The sequence below is a fragment of the Sciurus carolinensis genome, chromosome 13, assembly GCF_902686445.1.
Source record: "Sciurus carolinensis chromosome 13, mSciCar1.2, whole genome shotgun sequence".
In the NCBI taxonomy this organism is placed as follows: Eukaryota; Metazoa; Chordata; class Mammalia; order Rodentia; family Sciuridae; genus Sciurus; species Sciurus carolinensis.
Genome location: NC_062225.1, coordinates 47,683,242 through 47,697,301, shown reverse-complemented (window position 1 = coordinate 47,697,301; position 14,060 = coordinate 47,683,242). Strand labels below are relative to the sequence as shown.

At 34.4% G+C, this 14,060-nt stretch overlaps 1 protein-coding gene across 2 annotated transcripts in view; it reads left to right on the top strand.

Annotated features, from left to right (window-relative positions):
• Positions 1–14,060, top strand: part of Cfap36 (cilia and flagella associated protein 36) — a 37,055-nt gene that overhangs the window by 18,450 nt on the left and 4,545 nt on the right. For both annotated transcript variants that reach the window (XM_047522389.1, XM_047522388.1), the window contains exons 5-8: positions 890–977; positions 2,836–2,887; positions 5,301–5,403; positions 13,894–14,012. In XM_047522389.1, the coding sequence (XP_047378345.1) occupies positions 890–977; positions 2,836–2,887; positions 5,301–5,403; positions 13,894–14,012 (362 nt within the window). The remainder of the gene's footprint in view (positions 1–889; positions 978–2,835; positions 2,888–5,300; positions 5,404–13,893; positions 14,013–14,060) is intronic.

Genomic DNA, 14,060 nt, shown 5'->3' with positions numbered 1-14,060 from the left:
AAATAATAAAGCTACTTTACATTAGAGCAGATCCAAAATCCCATAGTCATACATGGATGAAGAAATAGAAGGATAAAAGGAAGAGACATTCTGCTAACTTAGAAAGTAATTATTAGAGAGACACATAGAACATTTATTACCAGTCTTCCTGTTTACCAGGAATATATAAGTAATAAGGTAAATTAAGCCTACATTTAAAATTTCTTCCTTTCATTTTTTATTGCCTTGGGCCAAAGTTGATATTGCTGAGGTTTATAGTTATTAGATCGCTATATGAGCAGAAACTCCAAGGGCAGATATTATATTATTCATCTTTTTAATACCCCCACAAAGTGCTTAGCACCATGCTTTCATTGCATATAGTAAACAGAATCCTTTTTAATAACATTTATTATAGTATGAATGAAGAGTACTAAATGCTGTTTTGATAAAATAATACTTTGTTTTCTAAACTTTTTCAATTTGAGTCATCTTTAAGAGCATGTTTTTATTATTAATCCTAGCTTGATGATTTCAGTGGTATATCCTCAGATACTGTATAATTCTGGAAGACAGAAACTTATATTAATTTTCTTTCCAGACTTCTTTTGTATGTGTGTGGTATTGGGGATCAAGCCCAGAGCACATGGCATGCTAGCCAAGCTACATCTCAAGTCCTAATGATGATTGTTACTTTTAGTAGCCAACACAAATAATTACTAAGATATATTTTAGATAAAATTTTAGTTATTTTTGGTGGGACTTTTCTCTAAAATGAGAAAAAGTTGCAAGAGTTTGAAATCTTAAGTGATAAATTGTAAACTAATTTTGCCTAATGAACTAGAATAGTCAGAAATAAGTATTTTCAGTTGAGTTGATATTATTCCATGTGGTGTTTGGTTTTCAACAGGTATGTTACCTGACTGCTTGACTGATGGTTCTGATGTGGTCAGTGACCTTGAACAGGAAGAGATGAAAATCCTGAGGGAAGTTCTTAGGTACAATTTTTTAATTATTTTTGAATGAATCATTAGTAATATTAGTGAAATAATTATAATAATAATTAAATGTTTTTTACCAGAAAATATTGTAAACTAGTAAAGTATCTAAGTTCTCTATTGAAGATCATCAAAATTATTTATCATTTTATAACTATGTGTGCATAGTTTGAGTATCCCTCATCCAAAATTTTTAGAACCAAAAGTGTTTCAGATATCAGATATTTTCAGATTTTGGAATATTTCCATAAGCCTTATTGGCTGAGCATTCCTGTTCTGAAAATCTAAAGCTTTCTGAGCATTGTATTGGTGCACAATTTTGAATTTCGAATTTTCAGATTAGGAATGCTCAACCTGTATTATATTTCTTTATTTTTCTCATTGCCAGGAATTGTAGTACTAGGCAAACACTCTACCACTGAGCTACATTCTCAGTCCCTTACATTTCCTAATGAATAGGAAGAATTATTTTCACATGACTCATGCCAGATCAACCCGAGTCATCTTTTATCTCCTTCACCCTCATCATATAACTAGTCATCAGTGGGAAAAAAAGTTGCAGTATACCCAACCTGAACCCTGGTGAGGTGGAGAGTTAAACTGAATTCTCCATGGCTTTTTGATCTTAGAATTAGCCGTAGTTAAGTGTCACATGGTAGGAGACTTGTCTCCAGACTCCACAGATGCATGGCTGACAGGGTGACAGCTAATCTATTGGAGCGAGGACAGCGGGGGAGGTATTTATTCCAGATTAGTATCCTACCCATCTCCTCTTCTTTATAGTTACATGATTTTCAACCACGTGCCTTGTGTGGTGTAGGTATGCAGCTCACAAAAGGGGTCTACACAGAACTAGGGAAACTTAATGGACATTTCTTTTTTCATTGTGCCTATTGTCTCCTGACCATTATGGGAGTTTTGGAAGGGAGGGGCAATTGTAGCACCTAATTTTTAAATCACCTGTGAGAATGTACTAGGTTTGGAGGGGAAGGATACCTATATAAATGTGCCTATCGTGGAGTGGAACACCAAGGGGTGGGTAGGAGGATGGTCCTAGTGGGAAACTATGTCAGGTCCCCCAATTTAGTGCTTAATTTCAGTGTGTTTGAATGGTTGTAGGGAGGAAAATAGATAGATGTATTTAGATTGACCTGACCCTTTTTTGTCAGATACTAATTTCCATGGCACAGAATGCTTTGAATTTATAGGTTTGAAGAGATAAGGGTATTTGGTACAGAGTACTGGTAAAGTTTTAACTTGCACTGGTTGCATTGGTTGATTGGTGATCTGAAAATGGATCCATTGTGCTTTTAGATTTTATTTTCTAAAAACTTTTGAGGTGGATATACTACTGTATTGGTTAGTTGTGAACATGTACAAATGTTACCCTCAGCTGTTTTCATAAGTCAGACTGCCTTAGAGAGCAGTTCATAAACATTGATAGGCTTTGCCACAGTGGCATGAGGAGTGCTTTCTTTTAGCTTAGGTGCTATTGAAAAAAACAGAATGAAAGGAGAAATGGCTCTAAAGAGGATCAAAGTACTGATTAATGGACTTTGCCATTCAAATTTGTATTTAGGATTTCAATGTTGGTCTTTGTTTGGCTAGGGTTCATTCACAATTCTTAATGAAATGGGTAACCATGTATTTTGTGTTACTAACTTTTATTGTGCAGTATATCGCCTATTTCTCCTCCAGTTAATTGTAAGCTTTAGAGCATGGCCTGATTATTTTCCATCTTTGTGTCCAATATGCCTTGCTCACAATGTAAGCTTAGGTTAGCATGTTGCTTAGTTGAACATTGTTCTTTGGCAAAAAAAGAAAACTTACTTTTTTACTTTATATTTGTATATTTCAGAAAATCAAAAGAGGAATATGACCAGGAGGAAGAAAGGAAGAGAAAAAAAAAGGTGCCTGCAGAACATATAAATACAATAGAAGTATATTTAATTGCTCTTATCTCTTATTAATTTTGCACCTAGGTTTTGCTATTGACATTTAAGCTTCTATGGAATTACACAGTTCCTCAAGTATTCATATTTTCTTAGCAAGTCTAAGCATTTATATTATAGTTTTATCCTGTTTTTAAATTTTAATTCACTGAATATTTTATTTATCTGTTTTTATTTTTTAAAAAAATGTGTATTCTTTTAAGTTGAATGCATTCACAGGGCATTAATACTTTAAATGTTTCATTTCCGCTAACTGCAGCATTATCTAAGTAAACCAAAATAAACATATTTTAAATACATAGGAAAAAGTTGGAAAAAATTAACCTGAGATGAAAGGAATTTTAACATCATGACATAGGGATCTTTTCTTATTTCATTTTAAGAAATACTTAAAATGGAAGTCCTGCCATGTATCTCATTCTCCTTCTTCCCTCTGGGAGGTAGCCAACCTCATGGGATTGGTGAATGAGGTCTGGCATGACCCCAGAGGGCACAGTGTCCCTAGAGTTACTGTTGGCATAGAGTTTTATACTCTTTTATATGTAAAGTATATACTTTCTTACAAGAGTGTGTACTTCATACATTCTTATAAAGTATTTTTGGGGGTAGGGTGTAGCATGGTGGTAGAGAGCTTGTGGTTAGCATATGTGAGGCCCTGGTACCAAAAATAAGTAATTCTCCCTTTATAACTTTATTCACTTTACAAATCTTCAAGCAACCTGTTTTTTAAACTCCATGATAAAGACCAACATCATTAACTCCAAAAACTTCAATAATACCATTCATGTTTTGAGGAGTTCCTTATAAAAATTCCCCTTAATTTTCTACATAAAAGATTGAGAAAAATGTTTTACTTTTCCATCCTTGATGGCTTTAGTGTGTTGAAACAGCAGCTACAGCTGCTACCAAAAGTCCCCTGCAGGCTTTGATATTATCAAAATGATTCAGTATCATATTTCCTGGCATACAGTTCTTCCATTTAAGAACCATTTCTTTAAAGTGCCTAATCTTCTCAAGGATAAATTAAACAAGTATCTGGTAGAGATTTTGGAAGTTAGTGTTTATTCTTTCCTGACTGCTTCCCTTTTCATGTTTTCATAATCTACTTGAAGGGAAATTGAAACCTTAAATAAACTATCTCTCAGTCACTTAAATATTTTTCTTTATTTTTTTGCTGGTCGCCTGCAATTCCAGTGACTTGGGAGGCTGAGGCAGGAGAATTCCAAGTTTGAGACCAGCCTCAGCAATTTAGCAAGACCCTGTCTCAAAATAAAAAATAAAAGAGGAGGCTGGGTCTGTAGCTTAGCACTACATAAAAATAAATAAATAAAATAAAGGTATTGTGTTCATCTACAACTAAAATAAAAATTCAAAAAATATTAAAAAAATAAAATAGGGCTGGGGATATAACTCAGTGATAAAGTGCTTCTGGGTTCAATCCCCATACCAAAAAGAAAAAAAGTGGTTTTTCAGTTTTTCTCTTAGTCGTGATATATGCTTGTGTTATTTCACTATCTTTGAAAACCTGATTTTACTCTAAGGTACCCAGTAAAAAGCAGAAGAAAGATTTATCTTTGAGTAAATCTCTTTTTAGAAAAGAGAGGTGAAGTTCTTAGATATTAATGAAGATTTTTAAATATAAAGAGATAGAATAGAAACCAGTTCAAAATAACTAATAGAAGATAGTAAGTTTAACCTTCTGATTTGTATGCAAAGCCTAGTAGGTTTCTTGGATAATATGTCTTAGGGTTATATGATTTTTTTGAGACTTTTTATTATGGAAGTTATCAAAAACACAACAGTAGAGATGGTAATAATAATGAATCCCCATGTATCTATCACTTACTGTATAGGGGCTTATGATTTAGGTATCCATGAATTGCCTAATATGCTGCATGAGGTTGGATTTTCTTCTATTTTTAAAGAAAAATGAATTAACAATAGTTTACTTTTTTCCTATGATTAAATTATTTCTTTGGTTTAAATATATACCATTCCATTTTAGAAATGGAAGTAGATCAACAGTGGCTACGTTAGGCATTTCAAAGTAGTAACATATAGACTATTTTAAGTGGAAAAACATTTTGTAATTAAATGGTTTTGTTTCTCTTAGAGTAGTTTTTTGGTGTCTTGCTCCAAGTCACATGAATAGTAAAGGTGAAGCCTGGGTTTGTGTAGTTCTATCTAAGTTCAAAATTCTAATCATACTAGTTATTGTTAATACTATGTGATTTGAAATGAAATGTTTACCTACCTCAAAAAACAGAAGCTAGTAACATGTTAAAAAGTTTGGGAAAATATAGAATCTCTTGATTAGTAAAAATTAATCTAAATTGTGCATTTTTAAAAATTGGATTTTGGAATCCTGAAGTTATCAGAGGCTAAAACAGAAGAGCCCCCAGTGCAAACTAGTGAAGCTGCAAAAATGAGCAGTTCCCAAGGGGATGGTGAACAATTTGAACACCCACCCTCAGGTAAGATTGAGGTATACTGAATTTTCTCTAATACTATGAATATGTAAACATTGTACAAAGCATATTATACTCTCGTATATTTAGCCTTCAAAAACCTTGGAGGGGAGTATTGAATGGTTTCAATATTTAAAGTTGTTCATGAATTTAGTTATTGCACATTGGAAATACCCATCTGAAAAGAGAATATAGTCCCCATATTTCTAAGTGAAGCTGAGAACCTAAAACAGTGTGCAAAACTCTGAGGGAGTCACCAACATTTGTGCTATGGCTGCAGCATACAAGATATGTTCACATAATGTTGGGTATTCTCTTCCTTATACAATTATGTGGTGTTTGTAAGCAAAAAGCTAAACCTGGAAAGATCCTATTAAATTACTTTCCTAATGAATTGAAGTTCAACTAAAAAATAAGAGGTAGCTAGTTTGTCCAGATGTTTAATCAGAAATTGTGTCTTTGAAATAAAATTTAATGAAACTCTTTTAGGACACATTAATGTATGACCTTGTTCAATATTTGGCAGATCTACTTTAAATATGTTCTGATTTCTATACTGTATAAAAAATAAGTAATTCTAAATTAGAAATTGGATCTTGATCATATGAATTTCTATGGTATTAAATAAATATTCTTTTGTCAATTAAAAAAAAAAAACCTCTGGGAAGTACATACTATAATTCCTTATTTTTCTTTAATAAGAAATTCAAGGAAGCTGAGTGACTTGTCCCAGATCACTGAGCAAAAGCTTAGTGAAACTGTGACTTATCTTTCATCTTACTCTAAATCTTACATTCTTCTACATTTCAAAGAAACTTCTTTAATTCAGATAAGTTTATATTTACCCATTTTTTTAACATCAGAGAGGAACTTAATTTTTTTTTTTTTTACTTTTTATTTATTTATTTATTTATTTATTTTTTATTATTGTACACAAATGGGATACATGTTGTTTCTCTGTTTGTACATGGCGTAAAGGCATACCATTTGTGTAATCATAAATTTACATAGGGTAATGTTTGATTCATTCTGTTATTTTTTTCCCTTCCCCCCACCCCTCCCACCCCTCTTTTCCCTCTATACAGTCCTTCCTTCCTCCATTCTTGCCCCCCTCCCTAACCCTAACTCTAACCCTAACACTAACTCTTCCCACCCCCCATTATGTGTCCTCATCCACTTATTAGCGATATCATTCTTCCTTTGGTTTTTTGAGATTGGCTTATCTCACTTAGCATGATATTCTCCAATTTCATCCATTTGCCTGCAAATGCCATAATTTTATCATTCTTTATAGCAGAGTAATATTCCATTGTATATATATACCACAGTTTCTTTATCCATTCATCAATTGAAGGACATCTAGGTTGGTTCCACAATCTGGCTATTGTGAACTGAGCAGCTATGAACATTGATGTGGCTGTATCTCTGTAATATGCTGATTTTAAATCCTTTGGGTATAGGCCAAGGAGTGGGATAGCTGGGTCAAATGGTGGTTCCATTCCAAGTTTTCTAAGGAGTCTCCATACTGCTTTCCAGAGTGGCTGCACTAATTTGCAGCCCCACCAGCAATGTATGAGTGTACCTTTCTCCCCACATCCTCGCCAACACCTGTTGTTGCTTGTATTCTTGATAATCGCCATTCTAATTGGGGTGAGATGGAATCTTAGGGTGGTTTTGATTTGCATTTCTCTTATACTAGAGATGTTGAACATTTTTCCATATGTTTGTTGATTGCTTGTAGATCTTCTTCTGTGAAGTGTCTATCCATTTCCTTAGCCCATTTGTCGATTGGATTATTTGCATTCTTGGTGTAGAGTTTTTTGAGTTCTTTATAGATTCTGGAGATTAGCGCTCTATCTGAAGTATGATTGGCAAAGATTTTCTCCCACTCTGTAGGCTCTTTCTTCGCATTGCTGATAGTTTCTTTTGCTGAGAGAAAGCTTTTTAGTTTGAATCTATCCCAGTTATTAATTCTTGCTTTTATTTTTTGTGCTATGGGAGTCCTGTTGAGGAAGTCTGGTCCTAAGCCGACATGTTGAAGCTCTGGACCTACTTTTTCTTCTATAAGATGCAAGGTCTCTGGTCTGATTCCGAGATCCTTAATCCATTTTGAGTTTAGTTTCGTGCATGGTGAGAGATATGGGTTTAGTTTCATTCTGTTGCATATGGATTTCCAATTCTCCCAGCACCATTTGTTGAAGAGGCTATCTTTTCTCCATTGCATATTTTTGGCCCCTTTGTCTAGTATGAGAAAATTGTATTTATTTGGGTTTGTGTCCATGTCCTCTATTCTGTACCATTGATCCACCTCTCTATTTTGGTACCAATACCATGCCGTTTTTGTTACTATTGCTTTGTAGTAGAGTTGAAGATCTGGTATTGCGATACCCCCTGCTTCACTCTTTCTGCCAAGGATTGCTTTAGCTATTCTGGGTTTTTTATTCTTCCAGATGAATTTCATAATTGCTTGCTCTATTTCTGTAAGGTACATCATTGGGATTTTAATTGGAATTGCATTGAATCTGTATAGAACTTTTGGTAGTATGGCCATTTTGACAATATTAATTCTGCCTATCCAAGAACATGGGAGATCTTTCCATCTTCTAAGGTTTTCTTGAATTTCTTTCTTTAGTGTTCTGTAGTTCTCATTGTAGAGGTCTTTCACCTCTTTTGTGAGATTGATTCCCAAGTATTTTATTTTTTTCAAAGCTATTGTGAATGGGGTAGTTTTCCTAATTTCTCTTTCTGAAGATTCATCGCTCATGTATAGAAATGCCTTAGATTTATGTGCATTGATCTTATATCCCGCTACTTTACTGAATTCACTTATGAGATCTAAAAGTTTTCTGGTGGAATTTCCTGGTTCCTCTAAGTATACAATCATAACATCAGCAAATAGGGATAGTTTGAGTTCTTCTTTGCCTATTCGTATCCCTTTAATTTCTTTGGTCTGTCTAATTGCTCTGGCTAGAGTTTCAAGGACGATATTGAATAGAAGTGGTGAAAGAGGGCATCCCTACCTTGTTCCAGTTTTTAGAGGGAATGCTTTCAGTTTTTCACCATTTAGAATAATATTAGCCATGGGCTTAGCATGGAACTTAATTTTTAAAATATACTTTCTTTGTTTTCACTTTTTGGTTCACAGCAAAATTTAGCTGAGGGTACAGAGATTTCTCATACAACTTCTGTCTCACACATGCATAACTTATTATCAGTATCTCCCACCAGAGTATAGTACATTTTTTGCAATTGATAAATATACATTGACACATTATTATTTTCCAAAATCCATAGTTTACAGGTTCATTATACATTCTATGGGTTTTTATAAATGTATAATGACATATCTCTACCATCATAGTATAATACAGAATAGTTTCATTGTTCTGAAAAACTTCTGTGCTCTGCCTATTTAATAAAGCTGCTATAAAAAACTGTGTAGGTTTTCTTATGTAAATAAAAGTTTTCAGTTCCTTTGGATAAATACAAAGGGAGCATGACTGGATTGTGTGGTAAGAGTACATTTATTTTTGTAAGGAACTACCCAACTCTCTTCAAAAGTGGCTGTACCATTTTGCATTCGTACTACCAGCAGAATGAGAGTTTCTGCTGCTCCATTTCCCTACCTACCAGCATTTCGTGGTGTTGGTGTTCCAGATTTGGACCATTCTAATAGGTGTGGTTTCTCATTGTCGATTTATTTGCATTTCCCTAGTGACATGTGATGTGGAACATCTTTTGCCAGAGATTGAACATAGGGCCTTGTGCATGCTAGGCAAAAGCTGTGTAACTGAGTCGCATCCCCCATGGAGCATGTTTTCACATGCTTATTTTTCATCTGTATATTTGGTGATGTATTTGTTAAGGTCTTTGGCGTATTATTTTTTGGGGGTGGTTGGTTTTTGCATTTTGAAGTTCTAAGGGTGCTTTGTATTTTTTGGATATTAGTCCTTTATCAGATGTACCTTTTACAAATATTTTCTCCTGGTCTGTTCCTGGTCTTCTCATTCTCTTGATACTGTTTTCTGTTTTGTATAGAACAGAAGTTGGTGTTTCCTCCTCCTTTTTTTTTTTTTTTCTGGTACTAGGGATTGAATCCAGGTGCACTTTACAACTGATCTATATCCCCAGTCCTTTTCACTTTTAGAGACAGGGCCTTGCTACGTTCCTGAGAGTCTTGCTAAATTGCTGAGCCTGGCCTTGAACTTATGATCCTCTTGCCTCAACCTCCTGAGTCACTGGAATCAGAGCAGAGGTTTTTAATGATGTCCAGCTGATTATTTCTTTTATGAGTTGTGATTTTGGTATTTTATCTGAAAAGTCATTCCTATACCCATAGCATTTAAATTTTCTCCTGTTATCTTCTAGGAATTTTATAGTTTTGCATTTTAAATTTAGGTCTGTGATCCATTTTGAGTTAATTTTTGTGAAGATTGTAAGGTCTGTTTTTAGATTTTGATTTTCCATGTGATGTCTAGTTTTATCCAGCACCATTTGTTGAAAAGTCTGTCTTTTCTTCTTTGTGCTGCCTTTACTCCTTTGTCAAAGATCAACTAACTGTATTTTTGTAGATCTATTTTTGGGCTCCCTTTTTTCCCATTGGTCTATTTGTTTATTTGTTTCCCTCCAATACCACAATGTTTTGATTACTGTAGGTTTATAGTAAAATCTTGAAGTTGGGTAGTGTCAGTCCTCCAACTTTGTTGTTCATTTTAAGTTGGCTGTCTGGAGCTTTATCTTTCCATATAAACTTGAGAATCAGTCTGTGAATATTCACAAAAATACCTTGCTGAGATTTGGGGTAAGATTGCATTGATTCTGAACCTTAAGTTAGGAAGACCTATCATTTTGACACTATTGAGTCTTCCTATCATGTTATGTACATGGAATTTCTCCATTTATTTAGTTTTTTTTTTTTTTTTTTTTTTTTTGGTGGTACTAGGGATTGAACTCAGGAGTTTTCTGCCTCTGAGCTGTATCCCCAGCTCTTTTTACTTTTCATTTTGAGATAGGGTCTTGTTAATTTGCCCAGGCTGGCCTCAAATTTGCAATCCTCCTGCCTCAGCCTCCTGAGTAACTGGAATTACAGGCGTGTGCCACCATTCCCAGACTAGTTCTTTGATTTCTTTCACCAAGATTTTGTGGTTTTTCTTGTGTAGATCTTGTTCACGTTTTGTTAGATTTTATATTTAAACATTTCATTTTTGGGGTGCTAGTTTTAGGGGTATTGTGTTTTTTATTTCAAATTCTACCTGTTTATTACTGGAATTATGGAAAGTGATTGATTTGTATATGTTTACCTTGTATTCTATAAGCATAATATAATCACTTATTCCAGTTTTTGTCATTTCTTTTAGATGTTCTACATAAATGACCATGTCATCTACAAATAGAGACAGGTTTTTTTCCTTTTCAGTGTACCTTTTATTTACTTTTCTTGTCATGCTGGATATTGAATTGGAGTGGTAAGATGGGCCCTTCTTGCCTTTTTCCTGATTTTAATGGGAAAACTTTTAGTTTCTCATTAAGTGTGGTGCAATTGTAGCTTTTTTGGTAGGTTTTTTTTTGTTGTTGTTTGTTTGTTTTAAGACCCGTCTCACTGTGTTGCCCAGACTGGTCTCAGATTCCTGGGCCCAAGTGTCCCTCCTGCCTGTTTCCCAGGTAGCTAGGATTCCAGGCATGTGCCATCACATCTGGCTTTTTCTTTCTTTCTTTCTTCCTTTCTTTCTTTCTTTCTTCTTTTCTCTCTCTCTTTTTCTCTCTTTTTCTTTCTTTCTTCTTTTTCTTTTTTTGTAGACATTCTTTATCAAGTTGAGGACGATCTGTATTCCTGTTTACTTAGAGGAGGAGTTCTTCTTATCATCATCATCATTTGATACTGGAGATTGATCAGGGGATGCTTTACCATTGAGCTACATCTCCAGTTCATTTTATTTTTTATTTTGAGACGGGGTCTCACTAAGTTGCTGAGGCTGTTTTCAAACTTGTGATCCTCCTGCCTCAGCCTTCTGAGTAGCTGGGATTACTGGCATGTACCACCTCACCTGGCAGAGTACCCATTGATTTTTAAGGAAGTATAATCTTAGTTGTTAAAACGAACAGGGGTTATGAAACAAACAAGTTTATAAAGTTATTTTTTGTCTTTCTTCCTAGCATATCTAACCATTTTTTCATGTTCTGCAGTTTAAGTAGAAATAACCTCACTGGTATTATATCTTCGAAAACTACTTTACATACTGATACTGTCTGTGCTTTGTTTTAATTTGCTGACCCAAATTTGGTTTTACCAAAGTAAAAAGTGTTGTTTAATGTTTGCACCTGACATAATTTGAATAAATTTGTTCTGTGGATTTCCTTATCTGTCTAGTAAGTGGAGCTATAAAAAAATTTATCTCCAGCCACACATAACTCAGTTATACATTTTAAATGACACAGACCAAATGGTGGTTACTTTTAAAAATAATGACTTTAATTTTCAAAACAAAAGTTTTTTTTAAATGGGCATAACGAACACCAGGAATCAGTTCATGCAAAGTGATGGGAACCCATTAAGAAGACTTAATTTTGGTTGGGCATAAGTGGTGCATGCTTATAATCCCAGCATCTTGGGAGGATCAGAAGTTCTAGACTAGCCTCAGCAACTTAGTGAGACCCTGTCTTAAAATAAAAAAATAAAAAGGGTTGGTGATGCAGCTTAGTGTTAGAGCACCCAGTTCAGTCCACAGTACCTAGGAAGAAAAAAAAAAAAAAAGGACCTTATTTTGGCATCAAGAAGGTGACCTGCTTTCTTATCCCTCTTCTCATGTTTTTCCTTGGTTCCAGCTAGAAATAGCATCTGTTCTCAAACTGATGGAGTTGCCAGACATGTTTTTTTCTTGAGGCTTTCTGATCCTCCTTTTGTAAAAATCAGAAATGCTAAATATTTTGGCTTCAAGTTCTTTCCTCTCTAATTGAGATTATACAATATGTTCATCACTAACAAACTGAAGGCAAGAACTATATAACCTAAGTACACGGTGGCTAGTCGCCATTAGTAAAAAAGACTTACAACTCTATCTGCATATTATAAACAACTTGTTTAAGCTCACTTTTACTTCTGTTGGTTAGCTCTGTAGTTGCCTGTCTAGGTTGTTTGGGAGTGCTAGCTCTAGTTTAACTGCTTAATTCAAAGACTGTAGAGCTTTTCTTACTTCAGACTCGCTGGCATTACAATCATTTTACTCACTCCATGCTAGGGTAGTGGTCCTCTGTCAAGTTTCTTGTATAGGTAAAGTTCCTTTTCTGGTTTTCTACATTGGCAAGATTATTAATCATTTAGAGGCATATATGTTTCCCCATCATGCTTTTAGTTCTTTGCATCATTTTAATATCTTTGCTTATCTCATTCTACTTTCTTTCCAAGCCCATGTACTTAACACTGAAAATATTTGATCTTTCTTTAAAAGCATTACTTAATCTTTTAATAAAAAATAGCTCAAATTTAGGAAAAAGAGGAGGAGCAATTAGAATGTTAATTAGGTCTCTTGGAACAGTCAGCAAATACCTAAAAGTATTAAGTACTTATGTTATATGTGGTTCCAGTTTCTACTTGCTTTAGAATCTTTACATTTTTCTTAATGCATTGGCAGGCTTAGAGTTATCTTCAATATGTAATTACAGACAAAAGTTATTGATAATACTGGTAGTTAGTTATAAAATTAAAAAAATTAGCTTTACAGTAATTTTCTATAAATGTACTGTTACTTATTTTACCTGCAACAAAAAATTGGAAGCCAATTATATAATAAGGAATTTGTTTACTATTTGTTTAGATTATGTAGTACCCTTGTATTACATCATAAAGTGTTTTTAAAATTTTTTTTTAGTTGTTGATGGACCTTATATGTGGTGCTGAGAATTGAACACAATGTCTCAAACATGCTAGGCAAGTGCTCTACCATTGAGCCACAACCCCAGCCCACAAAGTGGTTCTAATCTTTAAACAAGGGTTATCTTTTTGTAGCTGTAGAACTGTACAAACAGTAGGAGCTTGGCCAGGCATGGTGGTGCACACTTGTAATCCCAGTGGCTCTGGAGGCTGAGATAGGATTGTGAGTTTAAAGCCAGCCTCAGCAAAATTGAGGTGCTAAGCAACTAAATAAAATACAAAATAAATACAAAATAGGACTGGGGATGTGGCTCAGTGGTTGAATGCCCTGAGTTCAAACCCTGGTAACCACCTCCTCAATACAAAAACAAACAAACAAACAAACAAAAAACCAGTAGTATTTGTCGAAATGTCATTATTCATAAGAGAAATTGTAGTCTTGAGTTTCTTAAGGATGAACAGAGACCATGTTCTCACCAAGTGCTTGGTAGAGTGTAGGCAATGAATATATGTTGACTGAATGAATATGAGGAAAAATCAAGTATTATTGTTACTTCATTTTGGTGAACTACCTAAGTATGTAACAGTTCTTATAATTCTAACTGGTATTATTGTCTAATTACCACCAGAAGTTAAAGTGCAACCTTTGTCAAAAAACCTGGAAATGAGACCTGAAACTTCCTCCCTCCCACAAAAGAGCCTAAAGATTCCTGGCTTAGAACATGCAAACATTGAAGGACCAATAGCAGTAAGTAAAAGACTATATCAGTTTTTAACAACTTGAGTTAAATGACAA